The following is a 27,416-nucleotide window of genomic DNA, read 5'->3' on the forward strand; positions in this document are numbered from 1 at the left end:
TACCCACCCACTCCCACTACTTGGCCCAGGCCTTGCCTTGTGCTAGGTCATATAGAGTTTGGAAGACCAAGGAGCCTCTATTCCCACTGATGGCCGATTAGGTCATCTTCTGCTACATATGCAGCTAGAAACACAAACCCCGGGGGTACTGGTTAGTTCCTGTTGTTGTTCCACCTACAGGGTTGCAGCCCCCTTCAGGTATTTGGGTACTTTCTCTAGTTCCTCCATTGGGGACCCTGTGTTCCATCCAGTAGCTGGCTGTGAGCATCCATTTCGGTGTTTACCAGGCACTGGCATAGCCTCACAAGAGGCCGCAATATCAGGGTCCCTTCAGCAGTATCTTGCTGGCATGAGCATTAGTATCTAGGTTTGGTGGCTGATGATGGGATGGACTCCCGAATGGGGTACTCTCTGGATAGTCCATCCTTTCATCTTAGCTCTAAATTTTGTCTCTGTACCTATAACCTTTCATGAGAGTTATGTTCCTTATTCTAAGGAGGAATGAAGTATCCACAAATGGTCATCCTTCTTGATTTTCTTCTGTTTTCCATAATGTGTCTTGGATATTCCAAGTTTCTGGGCTAATATCCGCTTATCAGTGAGTACATATCTAGTGACTTCTTTTGTGATTGGGTTACCTCACTAAGGATGATATCCTCCAAATACATCCATTTGCCCAAGAATTTCATAAATTCATTGTTTTTAATGGCTGAGTAGTACTCCATTGTGTAAATGTACCACAGTTTCTGTATCCATTCCTCTATTGAGGGACATCTGGGTTCTTTCCAGCTTCTGGCTATTATAAATAAGGCTGCTATGAACATAGTGGAGCAAGTGTCCTTATTACCAGTTGGAAGATCTTCTGGGTATATGCCCAGAAGAGGTATAGCAGGATCCTCCGGTAGTACTATGTCTAATTTTCTGAGGAACCGCCAGACTGATTTCCAGAGTGGTTGAACAAGCTTGCAATCCCACCAGCAATGGAGGAGTGTTCCTATTTCTCCACAACCTCGCCAGCATCTGCTGTCACCTGAATCTTTAATCTTGGCCATTCTGACTGGTGTGAGATGGAATCTCAGGGTTGTTTTGATTTGCATTTCCCTGATGGCTAAGGATGTTGAACATTTTTTCAGGTGTTTCTCAACCATTCGATATTCCTCAGTTGAGAGTTCTTTATTTAGCTCTGTACCCCATTTTTTAATGGGTTTATTTGAGTTTTTGGAGTCCAGTTTCTTGAGCTCTTTGTATATATTGGATATAAGTCCTCTATCTGATTTAGGATTGGTAAAAATCCTTTCCCAATCTGTTGGTGGCCTTTTTGTCTTGTGGACAGTGTCTTTTGCCTTACAAAAGCTTTGCAGTTTTATGAGGTCCCATTTGTCAATTCTTGATTTTACAGCACAAGCCATTGGTGTTCTGTTGAGGAATTTTTTCCCTGTGCCCATATCTTCGAGGTTTTTCCCCACTTTCTCCTCTATCAATTTCAGTGTCTCTGGTTTTATGTGGAGGTCTTTGATCCACTTAGACTTGAGCTTTGTATAAGGAGATAAGAATGGATCGATTCTCATTCTTCTACATGATAGCCGCCAGTTGTGCCAGCACCATTTGTTGAAAATGCTATCTTTTTTCCACTGGATGGTTTTAGCTCCCTTGTCAAAGATCAAGTGACCATAGGTGTGTGGATTCATTTCTGGATCTTCAATTCTATTCCATTGATCTACTTGTCTGTCACTGTGCCAGTACCATGCAGTTTTTATCACAATTGCTCTGTAGTACAGTTTAAGGTCAGGCATGGTGATTCCACCAGAGGTTCTTTTATTGTTGAGAATGGTTTTTGCTATCCTAGGTTTTTTATTATTCCAGATGAATTTGCCAATCGCCCTTCCTAACTCTGTGAAGAATTGGGTTGGAATTTTGATGGGGATTGCATTGAATCTGTAGATTGCTTTTGGCAGGATGGACATTTTGACTATGTTAGTCCTGCCAATCCATGAGCATGGGAGATCTTTCCATCTTCTGAGATCTTCTTCAATTTCTTTCTTTAGGGGTTTGAAGTTCTTGTCGTACAGATCTTTCACTTCCTTAGTTAGAGTCACACCTAGGTATTTTATATTATTTGTGACTATTGTGAAGGGTGTTGTTTCCCTAATTTCTTTCTCATCCCATCTGTCCTTCGTGTAGAGGAAGGCCACTGATTTGTTTGAGTTAATTTTATATCCAGCTACTGCACTGAAGCTGTTTATCAGGTTTAGGAGTTCTCTGGTGGACTTTTTAGGGTCACTTATGTATACCATCATATCATCTGCAAATAATGATAATTTGACTTCTTCCTTACCAATTTGTATCCCCTTGATCTCCTTTTGTTGTCAGATTGCTCTGGCTAGGACTTCAAGTACTATATTGAATAGGTAGGGAGAAAGTGGGCAGCCTTGCCTAGTCCCAGATTTTAGTGGGATTGCTTCGAGTTTCTCAAGGACAAAATTTTTAAAAATGCCATATTACTTTCTAATATCAATAAAGACAAATTTAGCATGATCATAACTTTCAAGAACATCATGAAACAATCAAGTGACAGCTCACATGAATTTGTGGGGGTAACTAGGGTGTGGTGGGATTAAGTTGTGATCTCAGCTCCTAGGATGGTTGAGGTAAGAGGATATCAAGTTTGTCGTCATCCTAGACTACATAGTGAAAAGCTGATATATGTGTGTGTGTGTGTGTGTACATTTGCATATATGCATAAATGTATATATGTATGTATATGTACATATATATATATATATGTATGTGCATATGTATATATAATAGACACCTGAGATTGAAGACTATCATTATAGAAAATCTATTCAATAAAATTATGTCAGAATACTCTCCACATCACAGGAAATAAATGGACATTCAGAATAAGGTGAAGAAGCATTTAGAACCCCAAGTAGACATAATCAGAAAAGAACCATTTTGTGACACATCATAGTCAAGATGACAAAAATGTATCCTATGCAACAGGGAAACAATATTACAAGCTGTAGAAGAAAAATCCCAATCTACCTATTAAAATGACCAGATCAGAGAACTTGGCTGGGGAGTTGGTTGAGAGGCTAAGAGCTCATACTGCTCTTGCAGAGATCCTGAATTTGGTCCTCAGCACTCACATCAGGTATATCATAAATTCCTATATCCTCCTATATCCAGATCCAAGCAATCCAATACCTTTGATCTCCACTTGTGCCTGTACTTATGTGCACATATCGCAACCCTTCTTATATAGTTAGAGAGTCATAAAGAGAAATCTTTAAAATACTATCAGATCTTTTTAAAACAAAAAAAAATTAAAGCCATGACCAAGCTCTAATAATTTTTTAGTGTTTAAGAGCACATACTGCTCTTATAGAGGACCAGAGTTGATTCTTGGCACCCACATAGACCATAGGCTTACAATGACCTCTAGCTCTTGCTCCAGGGTATCTGACTACTTTGTCCACCATGGGCACCTGCACCTAGCTGCACATATTCACACAACAGACATATACAGATCATATACATATAATTAGAAATAGATCTTTTTAAAAATGTTTAAAATCTAAGACAATATACATCTTAAAGTCTGAAAATAGATAATATTCATTCAACCAAAAATTATTACATTCAGTAAAGTTATCTATCAAATTGCCACAGGAATAGGACACTTCAAGAGTAAACTGAAGCAACACATAACTCCTAAGCCAGCCTTGCACAAGATATTTAAGGGAATCACAAAATGAAAGTCAACCAAGGGAAGCAGCAAAGAATAAATTTCTTGTGAGCAACAGAAGAACAAAGGGAAGTGAAGAAAGAATTCATCATGTCCAACACAATAAACCAGCAAAACCTCTTATACATATGAAGAAAGAAAATACCAAATAATAATCCAATCAGTCAGAAAATTGCAAGAATCAGCAAAGCCCTCAATAACCCTAAATTTAAATGGCCTTCACTTCACTCTACAATTTAAGAACACAGACCAGATGATTACCTTTAAAAGTTGAGATCCAACTATCTTTTGTCCTTAAGAAATTTGCCTCAATTGGCAAGACACAAGCTGAACATGAAAGGATGGAAGAGCATTTATGAAGCCAATAGATGTCCAAGCAAGCTTGAATAACATTTATAATCTGACAACGTCACTACAAATCAGTGTAATCAGATGTAGTAAAAATCTCTGCATATTAACAAAGGACAAATCCATGAAGAAAATTAACAACTGAAATGCATATACATTGAAGCTTAGAACCCCCAATGCTATATAAATAAGTCATAATGGACTTAAAAAATAGATAGGTCTTGATACAGCAATACCAGGCCAATTTAAAACTCCACTCTTATTAATAGATTGGTGACAAATTATATGACCTTGTCAATAGATGTAGGAAGGACTTTGAAAAAGGCCAGTAACTTTTCATTTTCATATGTATACATTTCATACATGTACATCATGTAACTTGCTTGCATTCTTTCCTTACTCTAGCCCCCTCTCAGTACCTTTGAAAATGAGTAATGGACAGCTATACATAAAGCATGGTTTGTTGAAAGGTGATTGGACCATCCAAAGCAAAGATAAACAGACTAGGAAGGGAAATATGATGCAGTTATCTGCTTCTATTCCTTCTTTGTGCCTCAAAGAACATCTGTAACTACAGCTAACTATACAAAATGAGTGAGTGAGTGAGTGAGAGAGAGAGAGAGAGAGAGAGAGAGAGAGAGAGAGAGAGAGAGAGAGAGAGAGAGAGAGAGAGAGAGAGAGAGAGAGAGAGAGAGAGAGAGAGAGAGAGAGAGAGAGAGAGAGAGAGAGATTAGATAACAGTTTCATAGTTTCAAAGATAGAGGACCTAGTGCCAAGTAGCATCGTGGGTGACTGGGGCAGAAGAACAGAGACACAATATGGTGAGGCAGAAAATCAGAGTGGGGTGGGGTGGGGTGGGGGGAGGATAAGCTCAGGCTTCAACCATTTTCAGATTACTTACCAGACGCTTACTTACAAGAACTCTGCTATAAGGTCCTCCCTATCAATTCACTGACTGCTTCCTGTTTAGGGTGACCTACTGCCAACCCTCCACCTGAGGATCTAGATAGCAAGGAATCCTAGCCTGCTTCAAGCTGCTTAGCTGTGAACAAACTGCTATTTGCCTCCTTCTTGTCATGAACATTTACTCAGTGTGTACTCCTAAAGTCCTATTGTCTTAAAGGTCTTGATTAAATAAAAGTCACATGATGCCAACATGGAACTCACTGTTTTGTACAATTAATACACAATAATAAGAAACAATTTATTTTGTCATGAATGAGCATTGTTCCAACTCAGAAACAAGAAAATAAGCTATAGTGCAAGGAAGTGATTTATTAGTAAAGGTGAATTGATTTGGTTTCCTTACTTCCGGCTTGTGCTCTTTGAAGCCTCCCACAGTCCTTTGTACATAGTCTGATGCTCCCCATTTTGTTTCCTAAATGATTTATAATATACTACTTAGAAAAGTGACCAATTCTCATGGCACATTGGCTCAGTTTCTCCTGAACTGGCAACACACCATCACCCAGTTAATCCAGGTGTGACAAATTCTTGGTTTTAGGAACTTCAGCAAGGGAGGAGGACATGGTCTACAGTGCTCAGTGTTCATCCAGCCTTTTGGCATACCTTATAAAGTAGGCCCAGAACAGAAGGAAGTTACTGCAATGACCAAGAGGGTGGGCACATCCTTGGCCCATGTAACTTGAATTGCAGTGGTTACATGAGTGTATTCTTTTAAAGTTTTTCCTATTTTAAGGTGATTTATTTTAAGTGTTATTTTTAATGACTTACCAGGTGGTTCCAAGATTAGCCCAGGTTTCCAGAAAACATATCCCCAGGCAAATTTTAAATGGTACTTCGGTATTAAGTTGTGCAGCAGCAATGAAGCAGGAGTGGGAGGAAAAGGGATTGAGACCTGGAAAGGGAGAACAGGAGGATTTGCCAGCACACAGGTGAAGTTGTGCCTGAGGAGCTGGGAGGTATAGCTCATAGGATCTGCTGTGAGAGACTGAGCCACTCTCCTTAAGAGGCAATAAGAAGTGTATATATTGGCCTCTTCTTTCTGTTGTCCGAAGAACCATCCTAGGACCACTGACTTGCTGGATTTTGAGCAGGAAGTGTTTTGTCCTCTTTCCTCATTAGTTGTGAACATGAGCAAGATAGGAAACTGACAGCCTGCTCCCATCTAAGGTTGATCAGAGCTGCCAAAGAGTTAGGTGCTAGAGTAACAGCTGGTGATTTATAAGGCTGTGAACCCCAGAAAGAGATGGAAGCTGTGGACCACAGCTGACCAGTAATGCTTTTCTGCCAACTGTAGAACATATAAACCAGCAGGGAGGAAGAAAAGGCCCTGCAATGGCGTTGGCTGGTTCACATGTGCTCTTCTGATCATTATTTATTTTTCATAGTGATGATTCCCAGCAGGATAAATCCCTAAAGTTAGTGCATGCAAACAGGAGACTGGCTAATCAAAAATGTGTGTCTTGATGAAGGTGCCACTTTGCAGGCAGTTCTAGTGCACACTATCAGGACACAGAATACAAAACACTTATGAATAGACTTTTCCAGAAAATAATTAGGGAGCTATATTTATCTCTGAACCTTCCAGGTAATGCAGTCACATCCACAGTTCTAAAAATAAAACTGCTGATTTTTAGAAAAGCAGAGATATTTAAAATTAATGCACACAAAAAATGCCAGCTTGAGAATAAAAGTCTGGATTTAGATATTTACCTACATTAATCTGGTAACAGAAAAAAAAAGATATAGGAGGAAAAAAAACCCGAGTCAATACTGGAAAATAGTCATGTATTACTATGCAGTCACCACATCCTGGACGCCTGAACTAAAGAAATTAGAAACAGACTTGATCTGTGGGGCTCCCTGTTTGATTCATGGTTTAACTATAGAAAAACAGGCAACCCGAGCCCACAGGAGAGTAGACACTCCTTGGGTGTACAATAGTGACACACGGGGTGGGGCAAGCACCAGTGTGTGTACTCTAGTGATGTACAGGTGGGATGTGCACCAGCGAGTGAACAGTGGCGATATAAAATCAGAGTGTGTACCAACTGGTGCTTGTTTTCGACCAATATTCCAGCAGTTTTCTAATGACCACTAAATGATGGAGTCCTGTCACAAAGAAAACAAAGATATTTACCTTAAAATAAGGGTGGATGCTTCTGGTCTGCACCAGAAAAGGCACATTATTTCTCATCTTTGTAACGACAAGCTAGGGTCTCTTAAGTGTGGCTTGAATTGCAGTTTTTCCACAAGATTTCTCTTTGCGGTTCATTATGAATTATGCGTTTATGTGAGCAGGAAGGATTCAGCCCTCACTTGGTTTTGCAGGAGAGGCACAGCTTAAAGAGACTGCTTTTCATAGTCATATTTGATAAATAAATAATCTTGCCGCCATGCAAAGGGCTGGAAGATGGGTCAGGCGGGAAAGCCCGCGGGTGGGGGTAGGGGCGGGGTAGGGGGAGGCGGGGATCCCCACGTTGCCGTTGGTTCCTAGCTCAGTGACGGTAGAGTGGAGCAGTTCCCACTCAGGTTAGGCTGGAGGAGCAGCGCCATGTGCTCCGGGCTCCAGGCCCTGCTGCTGCCAATCTGGCTTTCCTGGACCCTGGGGATCCGAGGATCTGAGCCCAGCAGGTGAGGATGAGGCTACCTCAGAGCTCTGCAGCTTGGATCCGGACCAGGCAGAGCGCCAAGGCTCGGTGCGCTGCCCACTGGTTCTCCCGCTGAGCAGGGCGGGGTTGAAGGTGGAGGGTGGGATAGGGCGAGGGATGTGGAGCACTTCCTATGTCTCCGGTGCCGGTGCGTTGAACTCCGGGCCCCGTCTTTCGCCCGGCCGTTGCAAGCTCTGAGGACTTGGCTCCGTGTCCCATCCCCCGCCCTGCAAGGCGCCACGCAGTCGTGGCCCTCTCCCGCAGTGTCCAGCGCGGACCTGCGGCCGTACGCAAGCCCTTTCCCAGGAGTCCGGTGCGGCGGCTGCCTTGGCTTGGGAGGGCGCCGGAGCCCCGGAGCGACCGCGGACCCTTAGGGGGCGGGTGCTCTTCTTGTCCGGCTCCGCCCCCGCCTCCGCCCGCTCAGCGCTCCCGCGCCAGGGCTCCTCCCTCCCGGCCCGCTCCTCCCCCCTGCTCTCCTCCCCCTCCCCCTCCGCCTCCTCCGCTCCGGGCCAGCGCGGCGGCGGTGGCGGCAGCAGCAGCAGCAGCAGCCCCGGCTGCGGGTCGCGACGGCGGCGGGGCGCCCCCTCCCCCGTGCCGGGGCGCGGCGAAGGGATGTGGGGCTTTGCGGGAGGAAGGCTTTTCGGCATCTTCTCGGCCCCGGTGCTGGTGGCGGTGGTTTGCTGCGCCCAGAGGTAGGGTCGCTGGTGGGTTGACGGGAAGCGGGCCGGGCGCGGGCTGGCGCGCTGTGTGCGCGCCGGGCGCTGGCGGGTGAGCCGCTGCCTGACCCTGTTCTCTGTGCCATGTGCCCCTCCTTCAGCGTAAACGACCCCGGGAACATGTCCTTTGTGAAGGAGACGGTCGACAAGCTGTTGAAAGGCTACGACATTCGCCTGAGACCCGACTTCGGGGGTAAGTGGGATGCGCGCGACCGCTGCGGGAAGCGCGATCTACCGTGTTGGCGGTCTGGGTGGAGAGGGAGGCGGGGGCGGCCTCCGCGGAGCTGCAGCGGGGTGGGGTGGGTGGTCCTTTGCGAACCCCCCATCCTCAGAGCCACCCGTACCCCCTGCTGGAGCCTGGCTGATCACGGTGTGCTGCGCTTCCCGCAGGTCCCCCAGTCTGCGTGGGGATGAACATCGACATCGCCAGCATCGACATGGTTTCTGAAGTCAACATGGTGAGTGCCTGCGCTTCCCCAAGCTGTCCCAGGCCCTACCCGGCCGCCTGGGCCCATACAAATCTCCCCTGTTGGGCTGGAGGCCCGAACCGGCCTGGGCTTCCTGGCCCGCAGGGGAAGCCGCTCTCTCTGGCGTTGGGCTCCTGCCCGCCCTGTTCCCTGCACGCTCGTGGGAGCCGGGCCTGTCGCGGGGTCCTAGACTGGCCCAGAGTCCTGGTCCTCAGCGCTACCCGATGCACCCAGGCATTTCAGAAGGGCTGTCACCTGGTCGCGAGGCTTCCAGAGTGCCTTCTCCTTTCCCTTAGCAACAGGCGCTGAGCACTGTGAAGAGAGACTGGGTGTGGGGGCGGCTTGCATCCCCAGGTGAAAGGTACTTAGGATTTCCTTTGTTGTCATTTGGAAAGAGCTGCGGATCGCACGAGAGAAGAGCAAGTGGTTGTAGTCTGTGTCTCTAGAGGCTTCTTTGGTGGGTGTCCCAGCCTCAGCCTCTGTTCTGAGGCCAGGCTTCCTCCGCCGGGCGCTGTCCTAGGTGCTGACGGATCCCTGACCCGCGCTCTGGAGGGAGGCCTTGCCCAGGCTCTGGAAGGTTGGCATTCCAGTGTCAGGGTTTATGTATGTGCTGACAAGAGTCAGTATTCTGACATGTGGAAAGAGGAGGTCAGTAGCCCCACAGGCGGAGACGGTGCTCCCCCTCCCCCCTTAATGCGCCAGAAAATAAGTAGCTAAGTGACACCTTGACATTAGGAAACAGGTTTGATTTTTCTGTTAAGTGCAACTATAGAAATTCTAAGAATGGGTGTTTGGAGGCAACATTTTTCTAGAGCAATCATTTGGCAACTTTTCTTTTGGTCAAACAATGCTGAGAATATGAGTTGGTATGTTTTTCTTATTAACATGATGTTGTACATTGGAATCACATGGGCAAACTTGCTCTCAACTCATACTCTCCAGTGCTTCAGTCCAAGGAGTTCTGACAGAGATGAGCTAGAGTGGAGTCCTGGGGTATTCACACTTAAGGACAGTAGCTCAAGTTATTTTAAAACAGGTGTTTTGTGCACGATATTTTGAGAAACTTTTCTATAAATTATAGAGCTATAATTTGTACAAATAAATGAGGATAATTTTCTTTAAGCGTTATAAGATTTATGTTTAAATAAATAAATTTTGAGGTTTATAGGAAAAACATATTCCACCAAACTTATTTTCATAATTTTCTAAAAAGAATTAATTGCAGCATGAGGGGCTGGACTTCTCAGGAATAGAGCATACCCTTACCTAACACTCACCAAGTCCTGACTTTGATAAACAGTACTAGTCTCCAGAACCTTAAAAAAAAAAGAAAAGAAGCAAGAGGGTTTGTTCGTTTGTTTTTTTTCTTATTTTTAAACTCTTCTTTTCTTCCAAAATATAGCACTCAGGAAGTCTGTGTATCCAGGTAGTGCAACATGAAACATAGCAACACAGGAGGGACATGACTTTAGTGCACACTAAAAATAAGCATTGTGCACATTGAACTTATTTGTAGCTTTACAATATACTTTTGTCCAAAAGGTGTGTTTTATGGTCTAGTGGGCGCAATTTCATTCATTTATGATCCACTGTTGGAACAATTTGAGTGGGGAATTACAAGATGACTTGAGAAAACTAATTCCAGGTATATTTAGTGCATCTCTATGTCAAACATCAGTGTATGTGAAATGGAAGCCAAATGTACTGAATGGCGCTTTAAGAACACGCAGTATTGACAGATTGGAAGAACGAGGGGCGAGTGATAGTGTAGACCTTTGCACATTTTATGGCTTCATTGTCCAGCTGTTGTGGTTTTGTGCTGATGGTTGATGCATATTAGCATATCACTTGTTTGTCTTTGTTCATAGTCCATGAGGGGAGGTATTCTGCCTTTAGACTTATTGATAGATGAACTGAAGATATAAGTTTCAATATAGAACAGCTATCAAGTGTAGAACAGCAACTGCACACAGCATAACCACAGCATATTCTCAAAGGCCTCCTCTTTTTGCTTCTCATGGGAGTAGTCTTTCTGGCTCTGGAGATATAACTTTATTTTGAATACAAATTAGAGCTTAGTAGCATTGGGGACCAAAGGTTTTTGGACAGACATGATTGGCAGCCAGGAAAAATGTCTTTTTTTCCTACAGAAGCAGATTAGTCAACATTGTACTATACAACACACATGTACATAGAGTTATGACACATGACCAATTATCAAAAGAACATCAAATGTGGTTATTATTTTAACAGTCACCGTTGACAGGAAACTGCAGAGAATATGTGAATTTAAGGCTTCGGCCTTCATGCAGACATTTTTTTTGGGGGGGGCGGGGGGAGTAATTAATTCAGTTAAGCGCTTCCTTGACTGAGGCACACAACCAAATACTGTAAATTATGAGTAGAGAAACAATCACTAAATAATTAGTAGCCTTGTTTTAAGAATGTTATAACTATTGGAAGTAACATGGCACTCAAAAACTAGGACGTGGTAAGCACCAGTAGAGCAGATGACTGACATGCAGGATAGAGAGAGGGATGGGGAGAGAGAAAAAGACAACAGAGGAGGGGGAGAAGGTGGAGAGAAATGTTTCTGATGTGGAAAGCTTCATGAAAGAAATTAGAATTAACCTGGATGGGCATGGAGACTGGTTGAAATCACCAGTAGAGGATGTTCTGGGTCAGGGGATACTGGCTGTTGCCACCAGTAGAGGATGTTCTGGGTCAGGGGATATTGGCTGGTACCACCAGTAGAGGATGTTCTGGGTCAGGGGATANCCACCAGTAGAGGATGTTCTGGGTCAGGGGATATTGGCTGGTACCACCAGTAGAGGATGTTCTGGGTCAGGGGATACTGGCTGGTGCCACCAGTAGAGGATGTTCTGGGTCGGGGAAGCAAATGGCAAAGGCACATACAGCTGCATGAGCTGGATCAGTGTTGTGCTTATAACCAGAGAAGTGCAACTTAAAAACCAGAAGACACATAAGCTGCCTAGGCCCTTTTACATCATGCCCGAGATTTCACAAGGTAATTTGTGGAAAATAGAAGCGTGTAAGCTGACAAGATTTGAGATGTGCTTTAAAGAGAATATTTTGGTAACAATTTAAATTTTGATAGAAGAGCAAAATTGAGGAGTAAAGGATGGCAGAATTAAAACTATTGTGATAAATTATCTTGAAAAATCATATATTTCTTGTAAATATTCCTGAAGTACTCACCCATATAATGTATGCACATACACACACACATAGACAGAAACATACATACACACATATATAAGTATACACACTTAAACACAGTCCTATATATAGATACACACATATACATATGCATACACACACGCGTGCACACACACACACACACACACACACACACGCACACACAAGCATTTGTTTGCAGTGCTGGGAATGCCTGTTAGATAAGCACCATGACACTGAGCTGCCTCTGCATTTTCATAGACATAGTTCTGAAAACATACATTTCATGAAATAAGAAAGTATCCACATACTCTGAATTATGTTGTATAGAATCACATATGTCGCTATGCCGGAGAGATGAAAAGGTGTTTGTTTATGAGTTTTGGGAACCATTGCTGCACAGTGGCAATACTGTGATTTTTCTTCTTAAACAAGTGTAAAGCACTGTCTGTATTCCTGCTGGAAGATGTGTCGATGATGCCCCCCAAAGATCTCAGACAAACAATTATACAAATTATGTGTGTGGATGTGTTATCTGATCTCTCTTTTTGGTGTTTTGTGCAAGTAATTAGGAGTGCATTTGGTTACTTTAATACATAGGATTGATTTTTGCCACAACTTTATATATGGTTACTGGAGGAGAGATACTCCTTTTTATTTATTTACTATTGTCTTCCTGTTTTTCTTTTCTTGATTCCTGACAGTGAGAAGGCGACATCATTTTCTTTGCTATCACTTGTTTTGTTTCTCATACACTCGCTTTAACACTTCAAGTATCCTTAAAATTAGACACTGTAATATAATTATTGAGATTTGGCATATGGATTTTTGAGAGATTGTATACATATGAGAACACTAAGTACTGAAAATTATCACGTCTGTGTTGTGGTTTTGGTGCTTAAGAGTGGTCTTTGTGTAGGAAGCATATAGACTACATAGGTGGACAGATGAGTAAATGGTTGAAATATAGGAAGTGTAAGTTACTGCTAAAAAAGTAAAGTGTATTTAGAGTATTTTAAATGAGACTTATATTAAAATGTGTGTTAATTTATTAGTTTATTGTACAAACCTCATTCCTTCTTTTTCACTATGAAGTACTGGGAACATAGGATCTGAACTGTAGAAGTTCTAATACTACTTCTATGATTTAACCAGGTCTCTGTTATTCTTTTAAAATTAATTCAATCCTAATGAAAATGTGGATACAGGATCATGTTTTTCTTCTCTGGTTTCACACACCTATGAGCTATCATCCCTATGCCTTGTCCTTACTGTAGCTAGGCAGCATCCATAGGTACTGTGTTAGTTTGGGACTCTATTACTATGGTAAAACACGTGACCAAAGTCAACTTAAGGAGAACACATGACCAAAGTCAACTTACAACTCCTAGGTTACACTCTGTCCCTGAAAGAAGTCAGATAAGAAACTGAAGGCAGGAAACTAAAGACAGGAGCTGTTGTAGAAGGCATGGAGAAATGCTACTTATGTCTTGCTCCCCATGGCTTTTATGGCCTTCCTAGACAAATAGAACCACCTCCCTATAGTGATTCGGATCCTCTCTGATCAACCATTAACCAATAAAATGTACCACAGTCTTGTCTAAAGGCCAATTCCATGGAGACATTTTCTGGATTAAGATCCCTTCTTCCCAGATCACCCTAGTTTTCCTCAAGTTGACAAAAACTAGTTCTCTTGTATTAATATGTCACATGTTGCATTTTCCCTTCATAAATCTACTTGTATGTATTTAGGTGTATAAACAGTATAATGCAGAAGAACACACACAGTTTAAGCACATTTCAGGAAGCTGTTTGGAGCCTCTCAACTATTAAATAGAAACATTGTCATTCATGTTACAAAACAACATAGGGTAACAGAACTTCAGTGATACAATGGTTAGCTCCAGATACTTATACAAAACAGCATAAGGGCATATGCTAATGTTCATTATGAGGAACACCTGATGTTCACACATTCATACATGTTCATATACAAATGTTCATACATTATGTTCACACACATTCTCAGGTGCACCATACACATTTTCTATACTATTAGTTCATTTTCTTGGCTTTTTTTTTTTCCCCAGATGAGAGAAGAAAGAGCAGAGCTATTCAGGCTAGAGTAAGCTAGAATAAAGGGTTTGGGGAATTGTCTAACATCCTTTCTCTGACTTCAGAGTAGCATTGCTGTTGATGATTGCTGATTGAGTACCTACCGAGTATAATCTTGCACTCTGCTGGTTTGCTGGCAGGAGGATAAATCCCAGAAGATTTTTTAAGGGTGCTTAGAAAGAATCTAGGCCTAGCAGCTATGGTTTCACTCCTAACTCTATGAACTCTGGTCTCAGGTGACTCACTGACCCTAAGCTTCCAGTGCACAGATGAATGCCAACACTGGATCATGGAGGGTCCTGCAAAGAAAACTGTAGTCAAAATACTTGTGCTCTCCATATCAGGGAGCCGTCTGTCCCCTTGTTCTTTTACTAAAGGCGTAGATCACATTCAGAGCTGTAAAAGAATTGCTACAAACAGTTCAAAGGTGGGGAATGTGCTAGTGTGCTCAGTGCAGAAGAAAGCTGGGTATGACTCAGCCAGGGTAAGAATGTTTCGATGACCCAGTTGGGGGTTGGAAAGCTGCTTGCCCAGGAAGACATTCTCAGGAAGGTCCACAGAGTGTGTCCCTGTTTGATTCTAGGCTGCTGTGCACAGAGGTCTGGGTGGGTGTTCATTGAGAACAATACTTTTCACTGCCAGTGTGTTTCATGCCTAAGTCATAAGAGTACATCAATGCCAGGCACTTACAAGAAAGCATAAATGAACTGAGGACATAGATTACAGCAGCCCCTTACATAACCCTCTTTATGAAGAGAGGCTTGTGTTTAATATTAGCATGGATGGTATAGGGAGCTCTAGGCGGATGCTTCCCCTCTTTCTCTCTAGGGAGCGTGGAAAGCTTGTATTGTTAGAGCTTCTTTTAAAAATAGTGGATCTTTCCCTCTCTTTCTTGTTCTGAATGGCTTTCTTCTTGAGCCTTCTCAGGGTTGCTTCTGGTGCCTGGCATGTAATTTAATTTTGACTGATGCACATTTAACAAACAATTGTATCTGGAAGGAAATTAACTGGGATTCAGTTTGTTGAAAATTATGACAAGTTTCTGTCTTCAGCCTTCCAAAGCAAACCCTATGCTCATGTTTCCTTAGATGACAGGAAATGAAAGCCAGTTGGATAAGTAGCGGCTGCTGCCTGTACTCCTTGTCAAAGTTGGTAATTGTTTAAAGGAGGAATGGCACAGACATAAGGAGGGAGGGTAGTCCCTTCAAGTGACTGCATGCAGGAGCTAAGAAAAAAACAAAAACAAAACCAAAAAAACATGGGTTTCAGTGTATGTGACTCTAAGAAAAGAAAAAAAAAATAAATTTTAAGTCAGATTGTAGATTTTGTTATTTTCACATGTCAAGTTATTTGGATCCAGTATTTGTCATTTACCAAAATCTGGTCAATGTGGCAGCATAGGAAATAGAGCCTCTCCCTTTTGTCACGTGGATCGTCTATGTTTTATAATGTGCACCGGTCACTGTATTCTGAGGTAACTGAAGCACATGGAACAGATGAAATCTTTTGAAGTACAAAAGAGTCACATCATTGTGCAGTTTTGCTATTTACTTATTTTGCATTCTTCAAATATTACATCACATTGCCTTTCAAAAGTGCCAGTCACCCTGACAAAGTATTAAAAGTTCAGATAAGGAAGTGTTTTCAGGGCAAACCAGCACAGATGTACTGAGCAGCAAGGCTGGGACCAGTGCTTGTTCAATGGCTTTCCCCAGCTCACCTTACTAGAGAGTGACACCCATGCTCTGTGCAGGGGTCAGTAGGATTGTCACCCTAAGATGCATTCTCCCCTCCTACTTTGCTAAGATACCATATTCTTTCTGACATTGTCACAGTTTTAGACCTTATTTGGTTGTCTCACTTGTATAGTTTTCCCCGTTGATTCTCCATTAGATCCTATGAGGCAGGACTGTGTCTGAGTACTGCGAGTACTGTGAGTGGTACTTGTTTTTTGCTTGATACTTGAGAGGTGCCTATTAGATATTTGCTTTAAAAAAAAAGAAAAGGCATGAACGAGAACAAACAGCTAAATGTGTATATAATTGAATGAATAGGTATAAACATTTTCAAGAAGATACTTTTATGACTTAAAACTTGGGTACCTGTGAAGAATCTTACAGACAAATATGTGTGCAATTTTTTACTTGAGGAGACATATTTCAGTCAGAATGTGTATATTTGTACTCCATAAGCTACAAATAAAATCTTCTGTAGCTGCTACCTCTGTCACTGGGAAGCTTTTATGCTGATTTCAAAGCAGAAAGAAGAGTAAAAGCTGGTACTCACCCCACAAAATTCAGCCTGTGTCAGGGTTGGTGTGGATAATTCTAAACCAATCCCTGTGTTTTGACACAGAATTTTGTCTCTGCTTAGAAAGCACACGAGCCTTTCCAGGCAGTTGAGGAGCTGAGATCATGATTTTTATAGAGACTCCTTGGGCCACGCTTACCCGTCCGTCCTGGGAGTGCTACCCAGAGATGAGGTAGCTTTCAGTTGCTCGATGATTTTTAGGGGCTGTGTACTTTTAGGACCATTTATGTTAGCCATTAAAATAATTATCAGTCTTCAAAACGTGGAAGGAAAAAGATAGGTCCAGTCTCTTAGAGATTTGCTGTACCATCAATTTGAACCAGAGCAGAGCTTTGCATTCTGAGGCTGGGTGGAGATTTGCCTTATTCGTAGTTTTCTCGAAGACTGTGTCATGACGTAGAACCAATCCATCACTAACTGCATTTTGCCAGGAAGCTTAAGCACCACCCAGCCACACTGTAAACAAAGCTTCAGCATGAGTGATTCTCACATTCAGATGAATAAGAATAAAATTAAGATGTGAATAAAACTACACCCATTTACAAGCCCTAATTTGTGCTTCTTTATTTATTTTGAAAGAGGCTATAGATTCCATTGATTATATCATTACACGTTTTTCCCCATCTACTTCTTACTCAGAAATTAAATTTTGAAAGAAAATGTGATGTTGAAATGATTAACAAATACTTAAATTTACAAATACTTTCTACATAGTTGTCAAACACAAATATGTGTGTGTGTGTGTGTGTGTGTGTGTGTGTATGTGTTAGTGTGTGTTTGTATGCAACTGTCATTCTTGCTGCTAATACAAAAATAAATATTTTTCCTGTTGTGATTCAGGGGCTATGCATTTTGCAAAGCTTTTACATAAAAGGAATTCATTTGTTATCATTGATGGTTATAGGTGATATTTTCTGTACACAAACCTAAGTATTGTTTCCCATAGGTCAATTAGAAACAAAACAAAGCAGCATTTTATTTCCCAGTAACAGACTTTCATGCCCAGGGGAAGGTTGTTAATTTTAAGCCCCTGTTTTTCCTTCAGAGTGCTAGGGGAACAACTTGTAAGGTGGAGAGGATGAATGTATTGAAAAATAAAAGGCTCACTAGGCTTTTGGGCCAACCACACATTATTACTGGTGTAATAGAGGTGCTGAGGATAGAACACAGGCCCCATGACATAAAAGGCAAATGCTCTGTGCTGAGCTGTAGCCCTAGTCTAACAGACTAGTGCTGAGAACAAAATATGGCTTCCTGTGGCTGCTGGCTTAGTCTGCTTTCTGGAGAGAAGTAATAGAACCCTGGAGATACATCATTGGGGTTGACAATGAGTTGACAATGACATTATGGAGGGAGACAGGTCGACTTCAATGTTGCATCCTATAGGAAAGCCCCCTTCTGTGATTGAACATGTTACATTTCATACCCACACTTTCTGACATTTATGTTTTTCCAACGAGCTCATTGTAGTACATGCTCTGTTTGCAAGTATCCCCAAAGTGCAAGTGTGTGTGAACTTAGTACCCAGTGCAATAGTGTTGAAATGTGACACCTTTAAGCAGTGATCAATATAAATACCGGGGTACTGGATTTCTCATAAAAGGGTGAGTTTGACCCCTTCTGCCCTCTGTGGAATGACATAGCAAGAAGACTTTTGCAGATGTCTTGACCTTAGACTTCCTAGCCTTCTCCAATAGTAGGAAACAAATGCATTTTCTGTATAACTTACCAAGGCTCAGGTGTTCTGTTATGGTCTAAGACTCCAAATTACAATTTATGTTATCTTTGCATAAAATAAAATTCTATCTGGATAAAACTCTCTAGCAATTTGAAACATGTTCCTGAGAGAAAAATTTAAAACAAACAAACCTCCTGCCTCTACTAGGTAACCACTTTTGTGTAGTTCTGTAAGTTTCGTATACATGTTCATGTTCATGAAGAGTCAGTGGTATTAGCTCAGAGCACAGATATACTTCTAGACTTTTCCACAAGCCATAGTACTGCCATAGGCGTGTAATATTGTTTGATTTAGCTAGAAAGTCCCTTGGGGGAGCATGTGTATGGCTCAGGAGTTACCAAAACCTGGTGTGAGTGGGCGAGTAAATCAAAGTAGATCCAGAAATGCAGTGAGTCAAACATTTCAACTGTAATTGCTTTTGGTTTTTGCTACTTGGAAGCAAACTGAAAACTGGCTTAAGGCTGGAGCCTGTGGAATAGCCTTACTGGGTAGGAGGAGCACTTGCTCTGTAAACCTGAGGGTCTGTAAGTCCTCAGCACCCAAGTGAACGTACCTGTAATCCACTGCACAGGCCTGGTACCTGGTCCTTAGGAGTGGAGACAGATGGATCCTGAGAGCTCACTGGCAACCAACCTAGCTGAAACAAAAAGCTTCCAGGTCACTGAGAGGCCCTGTCTCAGGGCAAGGCCAGTAGCAGAAGATACCTACTTCATGGCATCTGCACGTGCACAATATGTTCTTACAGTCACACTCACATGTAGACACCATACCCCCACCCTCCCACTCATATGCATGCACATCCCAACCTCACTGCACATACTCATATACACACATACACACATAAGAAATGAGGTGGATTCGTGGTGGGGGATGACTCTATAAGTAAGGAACTGGCTGTGCAAGCACAAGGCTGCATTCTCACCCTAGCACTCATGTAAAAGCCAGAAATGCTTGCATACATCTGTAACACCAGAGCTGGTGAGGACAAAAAAAAAAACAAAAAAACGAGAGAGGAGGGGCATTGGAGACAGGAAGTTCCCTCTGGCCATCGATCACTGACTCAGTTGACAGCTAGCCTAGCTAATTGTTGAGCTCTGAGTTCCAGAGGAGGCTGTTTGCGGAGCTAAAGTTGAGAGAAGTAAAGGGAGTCATTTTGTGTCAACCTCTGATCTTCACACATACTCGTGTGTATTTGTATAGAGGTAATATCCTCCCTCCCTTCCCCTTTCTCTCAGGATTCTTGTTTTGGAAAGAGAACACTCATCTGCATATCTATCTATCTATCTATCTATCTATCTATCTATCTATCTATCTATCTATCTATCTATCTATCTATCTATCTATCTATCTATCTTACTATCTGTTATATATCCAGCATCTATCTTTCTACCTGTTATCTATTTATCCAGCATCTATCTATCTTCATACCTATGTCTATTTTGTGGCATTTATCTGCCTATCTCTGTTTATCTATTCAGCATCTATCTGTGCAACTATCTTTTTCCTATGGTTTGCCTTACTTACCATTATATCATATTGCATGAGTTTATTTTATGATTGATAACTGCATGCCCACACTTGAAAATTCACCTTATAAAATGAAAGTTTAATTGCATGGATAATTTTCACCACATCCTAAGGAAGTTAACCCATAGAGGCCATTGGAGGTTTAATTTGCAAGAACACTTCTGCTGTGGAAAAAGTTAGCTGTCGGAACATTTAGGTCACAGAGTGTTTTGTGAGAACTTGGACAAATCCTTCCTTTATGGCTTTTTTGTTACTTTTCTTATTGCTGTGAACAAATACCTGAGAAGAAGCAACTTAGCAAGAGAAGGGTTTATGCCTTTTTAGACCTAGCTGTTTTTGATGGAGAGATATTGGAGGCAGGACTATGAGCCACATTGCCTTGGCAACAAGGAATAGGCACCCAGCTTTGTTGTACATCTTCAAGTGGACTGTGTATGTGTCTCCTATAGTCAAAACATCCTTCTGTTTTTATTCTAAGATAGCTAAATTGCGGGTTATCAAAATTGTCCATATTCAGAATTAAGAATCAACATATTTAATGTTTCCTTTTTATTATTTTGTGGTGTTTTCTTAATTTCATAAATTTTTGCATGGAATTTACAAATGAAAATCAAGGAGAGGAGCACATAGGCTTGCTGTTTATCAAATGTACTATTGTATTTAAACAAATGCAGAATGAAAAGACTGCATTTAAAGAAGATAGTTGAGAGGCAAAAACCAGCTAGGATGTGTAAGGTTCTGAATCCCCAACTGGAAGCATTTAACTAAAAGGTAGCATTTGTATATAATATCTACTGTAAAAACCCAACCTTTTGCCATGTTCTAGTTCCTCTTGATGCCTGATCTCAATACAAATGAATTTTACATATATAAAACCCAATCTTGTAAGTTGTAGAGGGTAAGGATGAAGATGTTGGCTTTCCCACAATATATGTATAGCATTAAGTAAAATTGTTGACTTTTGTAAGTTATTTAATTCTGCAAAAGGAGAAATTCAGATGTTCAAATTCTTATGTAACTCAGACTACCTATTTAAGATTATGTAAATCAATGCATGGTGTGGCTCACATTTGGAAGCTGTTATTGACTCCACTGAAATCATAACAAATTAAACATTTCAAAGTGTTGAGCCTTTCTTTGTTTTCTCATCATATGCAAAACCCTTGTGATAATGGATTGTGGTGTATGCTGAGAAGTTTGGCAGTTTTTCCATGTGACACTATAACATTGGTCTGCAGTGGTAGCCAATGTGGGTGCTGTGAAAGCTCTCCTTCAGTCTGCAAATCTCTCTTATTCTCTTGCTTGCTCTTGCAAAGTTCAGGCATTCAAAGAGGCAAACATCTTTTTTCTTTCTAAGCTTAATAGAATTAGCATAGATAGGGAATGAGCAGCTCTCTGAAAGCCTGGGTGGGTGCAGCTCACAGGCACATCTTAGTTTACTGGAATAAAGGGGGAAGGGCCAGTTAAAGTAGTGTATGTCCAGCATGGCTCCTCTGTGGCTGACCAGGATGTCAGTTACCTATTATTTAGAGATAAGCAATGATGTTCTTACTTGTTTCACCCTTCTTTATTTCAAAACAACTGAAAAGGGTTCTCTTTTCTTTTCTCACATCCCCAGAAGAGACATTCTCCAAAGGCTGACAGGAAACCAAGCGTCCATTAACCAACAGCTAATTTCCTGCTATATACCCACCTTTGCTGCAGTCCAAACTTGATTATGCAATAATGTTCAGCTAGAAGACTGGGAACTTGCCATCCTATAGTGCTTATAATAACCCTGGTCACTTAACCAGCAGGAGGGCCATGCAGTCTATCTCACATGTTAGAGAACTGTTTCCTGTGTGAATTATCACAATAGTGCGAGTTGTTTCTAGGGCACAGCACTTCAATGCAGATTTTCCTTTATTTTTTTTTCCATTATAACCCAAATTCAAAACCAATAATGAACACAATAATAGCCTGAGATAGTAAGCATAGTAATAGAATTTCATCAACTGGACAAGAGAGCCCTTTGGGAGAGTTGAGAAGTGCAGTGTACAGGACTGGTTTTGTAAATATGTGGGAACGTCACTGGTGTTAATAATTCAGACTGAAGCTTTAGCAAAAGACTCCAAACTGGGCTTTATGCACAGATTTGAAGAATTCCAGTCTTACCAAAGGACCTTTGATTTGTTTTGTTTGTTTGTTTTTTTAAACTTTACACCAGAGCTAGCTGGAAGTAGTCAAAGCAGTGAACTTTTCCTGTTTTAACTTTCAAAGTAGATAATGTCACCTAGTGATGACACCTTGGATAACTGATTTTAATTCAGTTGTGCTGCTGAGTTGTGTCCTCTTGCTCTGCCCCCCCCCTTCATTCCAGAATACTTGGGATGTAGAAAGTGGCTTGACTCCTATGTGAGTGACTGAGCCATTGACACAAACAAAGCTAGCTTTTGATTGCCAATGTTGTAGTCTATGGACAGTAAGTGCCCCTGTGTAAGCTTTGCCCATATGGCTTCGGAGCAACAATACTGCTGAAATATCATGGCCAAGAACTGTTATTGAAGGAACTCATGAAGAGTGTGGTCACTCCTATATGAGTCAGTATAGGAGTCTTGGAGGAGTCAGTCATGATCAGTTTGTAACAGATGCAGGTCATGGTTACAACGACTGTGAGTGGAAAAAGTGGAAGAAGATGTTAGTGCTGGGCTCGGTGAGTTGAGCCACATACAGTGAGCCATTACTTAGAGCATTCTGCAAAGCAACCTGGGGAAAAGTGGAGAGGGACACAGACTATGCAGCTTTAAACAACAATTTATTCTCACAGATAAGGAGTCTGCAGCATGGAAGTGTGAAATCCGTCCACCTGCTATCAGATTCAATGCCTGGTGAGGGTTTCCCAGTTCACAGATTGAGGCTGGGTGGGTCATCCCATGGCAGAAGGACCAGAGTCCCTTGGACATGTCTTCAGAAGGCACTTACTCAGAAAGATGTAGCAAGGGCACAACACTCTTCAGGCTGAGGCAGGAGCAGCCAGTGAGAGGCCAGCCTGGACTGTCTGGTTAAGACCTGTCTAAAAGAAAGGCGTGTATTTGGGGCTTTGTTAACCTCAACTGTGAGAAATGCCATTTTGACCCAAACACCTTTAAAATACTTCACGTTCCAATACTGATATCTGGAGACCCTGGCATCCACCTACAAACTCGGGGAGGGAGGCTGCACATCCCCCCCACAGAAGACTCAAAGGGCACAGAAATGACTTAAGGAGTTACAGATGAAGTAAACATTGAAAAAACGATGGCAAAATCCTTGTAACGGAAAGGATTTTTGGTTGTTTCATTACTTAGGATATTAGGATATGTTGCCAGACTTAATTAGAAAATAGAATTACAGTTGTCTTTTAGTATCCATGGGGGAATCCTTCCAGGAACCCCACAGCTTCTAGAATCTGGAGCTGCTCAATTCTTTCCTACAGAAATCTCTATTACATGCATGTCACTTGTGCATGTCCTTCCAATGTACTTAAACAATGCCTACACTGCTGTATTTACTTGAATATAATCCAGGCTGACCTAGCCAAGAACTCCAAGTTCTCCTGAGGGCAAGGAGTTACATGACTATATTTTTTACAGTAATTAATGCAATGCAGATGATGGGAAGAAAAATCTGCATATTTGGTCTCAGGTGAGGTTTTTTTTTTTTCCTGAGTATTTTTCTTTTCATGGTCAGTAGAATCTACAGATGCGGGATGCAGACCACAGTTACAGAAGGCACACTAGTTTGCACTATGCATGATAAATAAACTCTTTTTATTTCAGTTCTTAATGGTTTTATAATTGACAAAAGGGGAACCATGGGGATGCTGTTGAAATGATCCTGTTGCTGTCCTCTGGGCAGCTGCTTCAGGTACATGCTCTTTAAGAGAGTGACAGCCCCAAAGGTGCCTGTGCTGCAAGGCTTAGTGACATGCCTGGTGCATGTTAGTTGGAGGAAAACAGGAAGGAGACTGAGCAGGTCAAAGGGCAGGTAGAACTCTCTTATCTGGAGCTTTGCAGAGACAGTACAGTACTCACATGGCTTTTTTTAAATTTTTATTTTATTTTTATTTTTTATTTTTATTTTTATTTTTCATTTTTGAACAGAGCACACAGAACATTACAATGAATTCCATTTTTTTTTTTTTCCTGGTTTGGGGACAGAGTCTTGTTATGGTAGCTCAGATTGACCTCAAACTCTCTGTCCTCCTGCCTCAGTCTTCTGAGGTCTGAGATAAACCTTCCCCTCATGTGAGGTTTCTAGATTACTCAGCGCTGTGTCAGGTATAGGAACTTTTTTTCTGTAAGATATTCTGTGTTCTTCACAGGGACTCACTTGTTTAACATAGACAAAGTACCTATCCATCAGGACTCTGAGTACGCCCTACACCTGTAGTACTTTAATAAAATCATCTTTTATAATTTTTCAAAAAAGAAAAGAGTTTTGTCTTACAATGAAAAAATTGAACATATAGAAAAATATAATTACATGCATGAAAAGTTTTTATACACATGATACGTTATATATATGTAAGATATATATATAACGTATCATGTTTTTTATATATATATATATATGTTACCATCAATCATACTTTAATGCTATAGATGATTTGAGACTATTAAATATATTTTAAGAGCAATATACTATTCTCTTGGAATCTGAATAACGTATTTTACTTATTTACTTTCTTTTAAATTATATCTGCTTATTTATGTTCATTTCCCCCCTTGATGTGTATATGGGAGTCAGAGGGTAATTTGTGAGAGTTGTTTTCTCCTCTCACTGTGTGAGTCCTACACAGAAAGCTCAGGTCATCAGGCTTGGCAATAATTACCTCTACTCACTGAGCCATCTCAATGGCCTTTGCATAAAATACTGTCCTGAGCAGTTGTCTATGGTTAGATATATAGGTGGCGTGAATATACTTTTGTGTGAATTGTTGTATTGTGAATCATTTCCTTCAAATATATTTAATCCTATACAATTACTGAATCAAATTACTTTTTAAGATTTTTGCTACATGTAACTAAAAAGCTTTTAAGACTAGAGCTTCCATTATCGTTTCTGTTGAATTGTGTAAGAATGGTCCATAATTATAGAATAAATTTCTGTTTGTGAATTGAAAGAGAACAATATTCTGCAAAATAAATGATAGGATTTAAAGTCCAAACTAAATTCAATCCTCAAAGTGTTCTTAATTTTAGCAACATTTTGATGCACTCTCATTAGCAATTATGAAGTACATGCAACTCAGTCTTCTATTTAAATTGATTTGATCTGAACTTTATGTTTGGTATTCTAAAATATATAAGCAATAGAGACTCACGTGTTAAACTTGTCAAGTTAAACTTGTCACCTGGAATGAATTAGTATCAATGTTCATTTGCCCATATAAATTTGCACAAAAGAATTTTCTCAGAAATTGTGCTTTGGGTCTTGGAAGCTACAACTAGCCATGTTCATTTGGAGGGCCAGGTTCTGCCAGGACTTTGTAATTTCAGCTAAATCGCAGGCTTAGCCTCAGCAACTGAGCTTCAATCTTCTGGGCTGGTGGAGAAAATGTGGGAAAACTGACGACTGCGTTATTGTAGTACCAGAGAAGTCCCATACCACATTTGTTATCTGGAGGAAAACCTTGTGAGTGGCAGTGCCTTTTTATCTGTTAGGAGCACAGTGATGTCACATGGAGCCAGCCATAGTCAGCTGATTATTTGGAAGAGCTACTCAGTGACCCATTAGTGTGCTTTCCCTACGCAGGTAATATTTGAGGAACACATTTCAATATAGTTAGTGAGATGAGAAAAAAGTCAGACATCTTGTTTTTTTTCAAAAAAATATTTATTTATTTATTATATGTAAGTACGCTGTAGCTGTCTTCAGACACTCCAGAAGAGGGTGTCAGGTCTTGTTACACCATGTGGTTGCTGGGCTTTGAACTCAGGACCTTAGGAAGAGCAGTCTGTGCTCTTAAGCACAGCCATCTCTTTAGCCCCCAGATGTACTTAATGTAATCCAAAGTTTGGTTTATATTACTAATATTACTAAGTGCGTATTAACATTTAATTGGAAAGAAATTTGGATGGAGTTAGACTTCACTGAAACTGATTTTCCTTCCCTCCTAGCCATCAGTCCTCCCCTTTGTCAGAAATAAGAGCATCTAATCACTTTTTTTTTTTTTTTTTTTTGGAGTAGGGGTATCAAGGTTCCCCATTTGACCAAAGGCTGTGTTTTGTTCTCTAGACTCCTCTTTGTTCTAGTCTTCTGAACTCTTTGTTTCCCTTCCTTTCTACACCTTTTGCTCTACCAGAAATTTTTGTTTGTTAGGCACAGTGCTACACTCCTATAATCCTTGCTTTTGTAGTGTTGAGGCAGGAGGATCATGAGTGAGACTCTGTCTAAAGCTAAAGCCAAAACCAAAACAACAACAACAACAACAAACAAAACAAAAACCAAACACAAAAGACAGGAAGGAAAAAAAAAAGAAAGATAATTTTAGTACAATTTGTCTTTAAGCTCAAGAAAGAGAAGAAAGAAACAAACAAAGAAGGATAATTTTAGTCCAACTTGTTCTTAAGCCCCTGGCCCTGCCTCCAGCTATAGGCAGAAGGAAACTGTCTCAAGGTGCTGTTGCTCTTGAAACCATGGACATGTACAGCTTTGAATAGAGCAGCCTTCAAATAAAAAAAAAAAAAAATGCTTGAAATGTCATAGCAAACCTACATGCTAGAGAAGTGTTTCTCGCTACAAGCGTCTCCCAGGAAACAGGTTCATTACTTTATCTTCATTGTCTTCAGCAGCCAGCACATTCTTCCCTTTTAAAGTCTCCTTTGCCAGTTCTCTTTCCTGATAGCTGAATGTAAATTTCTTTTTCCCAAAGGATTAGGGGCACTGGACTTTACTCCTCTGCCACTGTCCCACCCTCTGTTTCTCTAAGAATCTCCTCTTCCTCACCACCATCAGGGACTGCTGACTCATCCCTCTATCTGAGATTTTGGCCTTTCTTCTACCCACACTCTTTGTCTGCTTTTCAACATGATACTTGGGGGTACCAAATGTCCTTATAGAAGAGTTACCCCAAGCTCTTTGTTCACGCCCTGTCACCAGTTGTTGAAATCTTTTTATATGATTCCTTTCTTGATTGCTGATTTCTGGACCAGAACCAACTCGCGGCCTGGTCTGGGCCTGTGTTGCTGCATAGCCCCCCTGAAGCTGGGCCTCATATTGTCATTTAGTCTCAGAAAAATTGCACCTCCACCTGGGGGTCCATCCCATAATCAGCCACCAAACGCAGACACTATTGCATACGCCAGCAAGATTTTGCTGAAAGGACCCTGATTTAGCTGTCTCTTGTGAGGCTATGCCAGTGCCTGGCAAACACAGTCAGGCTCACAGTCAGGGCCCCCAATGGAGGAGCTAGAGAAAGTACCCAAGGAGCTGAAGGGGTCTGCAACCCTATAGATGGAAGTAACCAGTACCCCAAGAGCTCATATCTCTAGCTGCATATGTAGCAGCAGATGGCCTAGTGGGCCATCATTGGGAAGAGAGGCCCCTTGGTCTTGCAAACTTTATATGCCCCAGTACAGGGGAAGGGCCAAGAAGTGGGAGTGGGTGGGT

At 41.4% G+C, this 27,416-nt stretch overlaps 1 protein-coding gene across 2 annotated transcripts in view; it reads left to right on the forward strand.

The window, feature by feature from the left end:
* The first annotated feature begins 7,565 nt into the window (after positions 1–7,565).
* Positions 7,566–27,416, forward strand: part of Gabrb3 (gamma-aminobutyric acid type A receptor beta3 subunit) — a 239,435-nt gene continuing 219,584 nt past the window's right edge. Inside the window, exons 1-3 of one of the 2 annotated variants that reach the window (XM_021197353.1) lie at positions 7,566–7,696; positions 8,531–8,622; positions 8,820–8,887. In XM_021197353.1, the coding sequence (XP_021053012.1) occupies positions 7,617–7,696; positions 8,531–8,622; positions 8,820–8,887 (240 nt within the window). In that variant the 5' untranslated portion in view covers positions 7,566–7,616. Of the gene's footprint in view, positions 7,697–8,214; positions 8,406–8,530; positions 8,623–8,819; positions 8,888–27,416 lie in introns of those variants that run through there. The other variant, XM_021197343.2, reaches the window with a different exon arrangement.

This window comes from Mus pahari, chromosome 1 (genome assembly GCF_900095145.1).
Source record: "Mus pahari chromosome 1, PAHARI_EIJ_v1.1, whole genome shotgun sequence".
Lineage (NCBI taxonomy): Eukaryota > Metazoa > Chordata > Mammalia > Rodentia > Muridae > Mus > Mus pahari.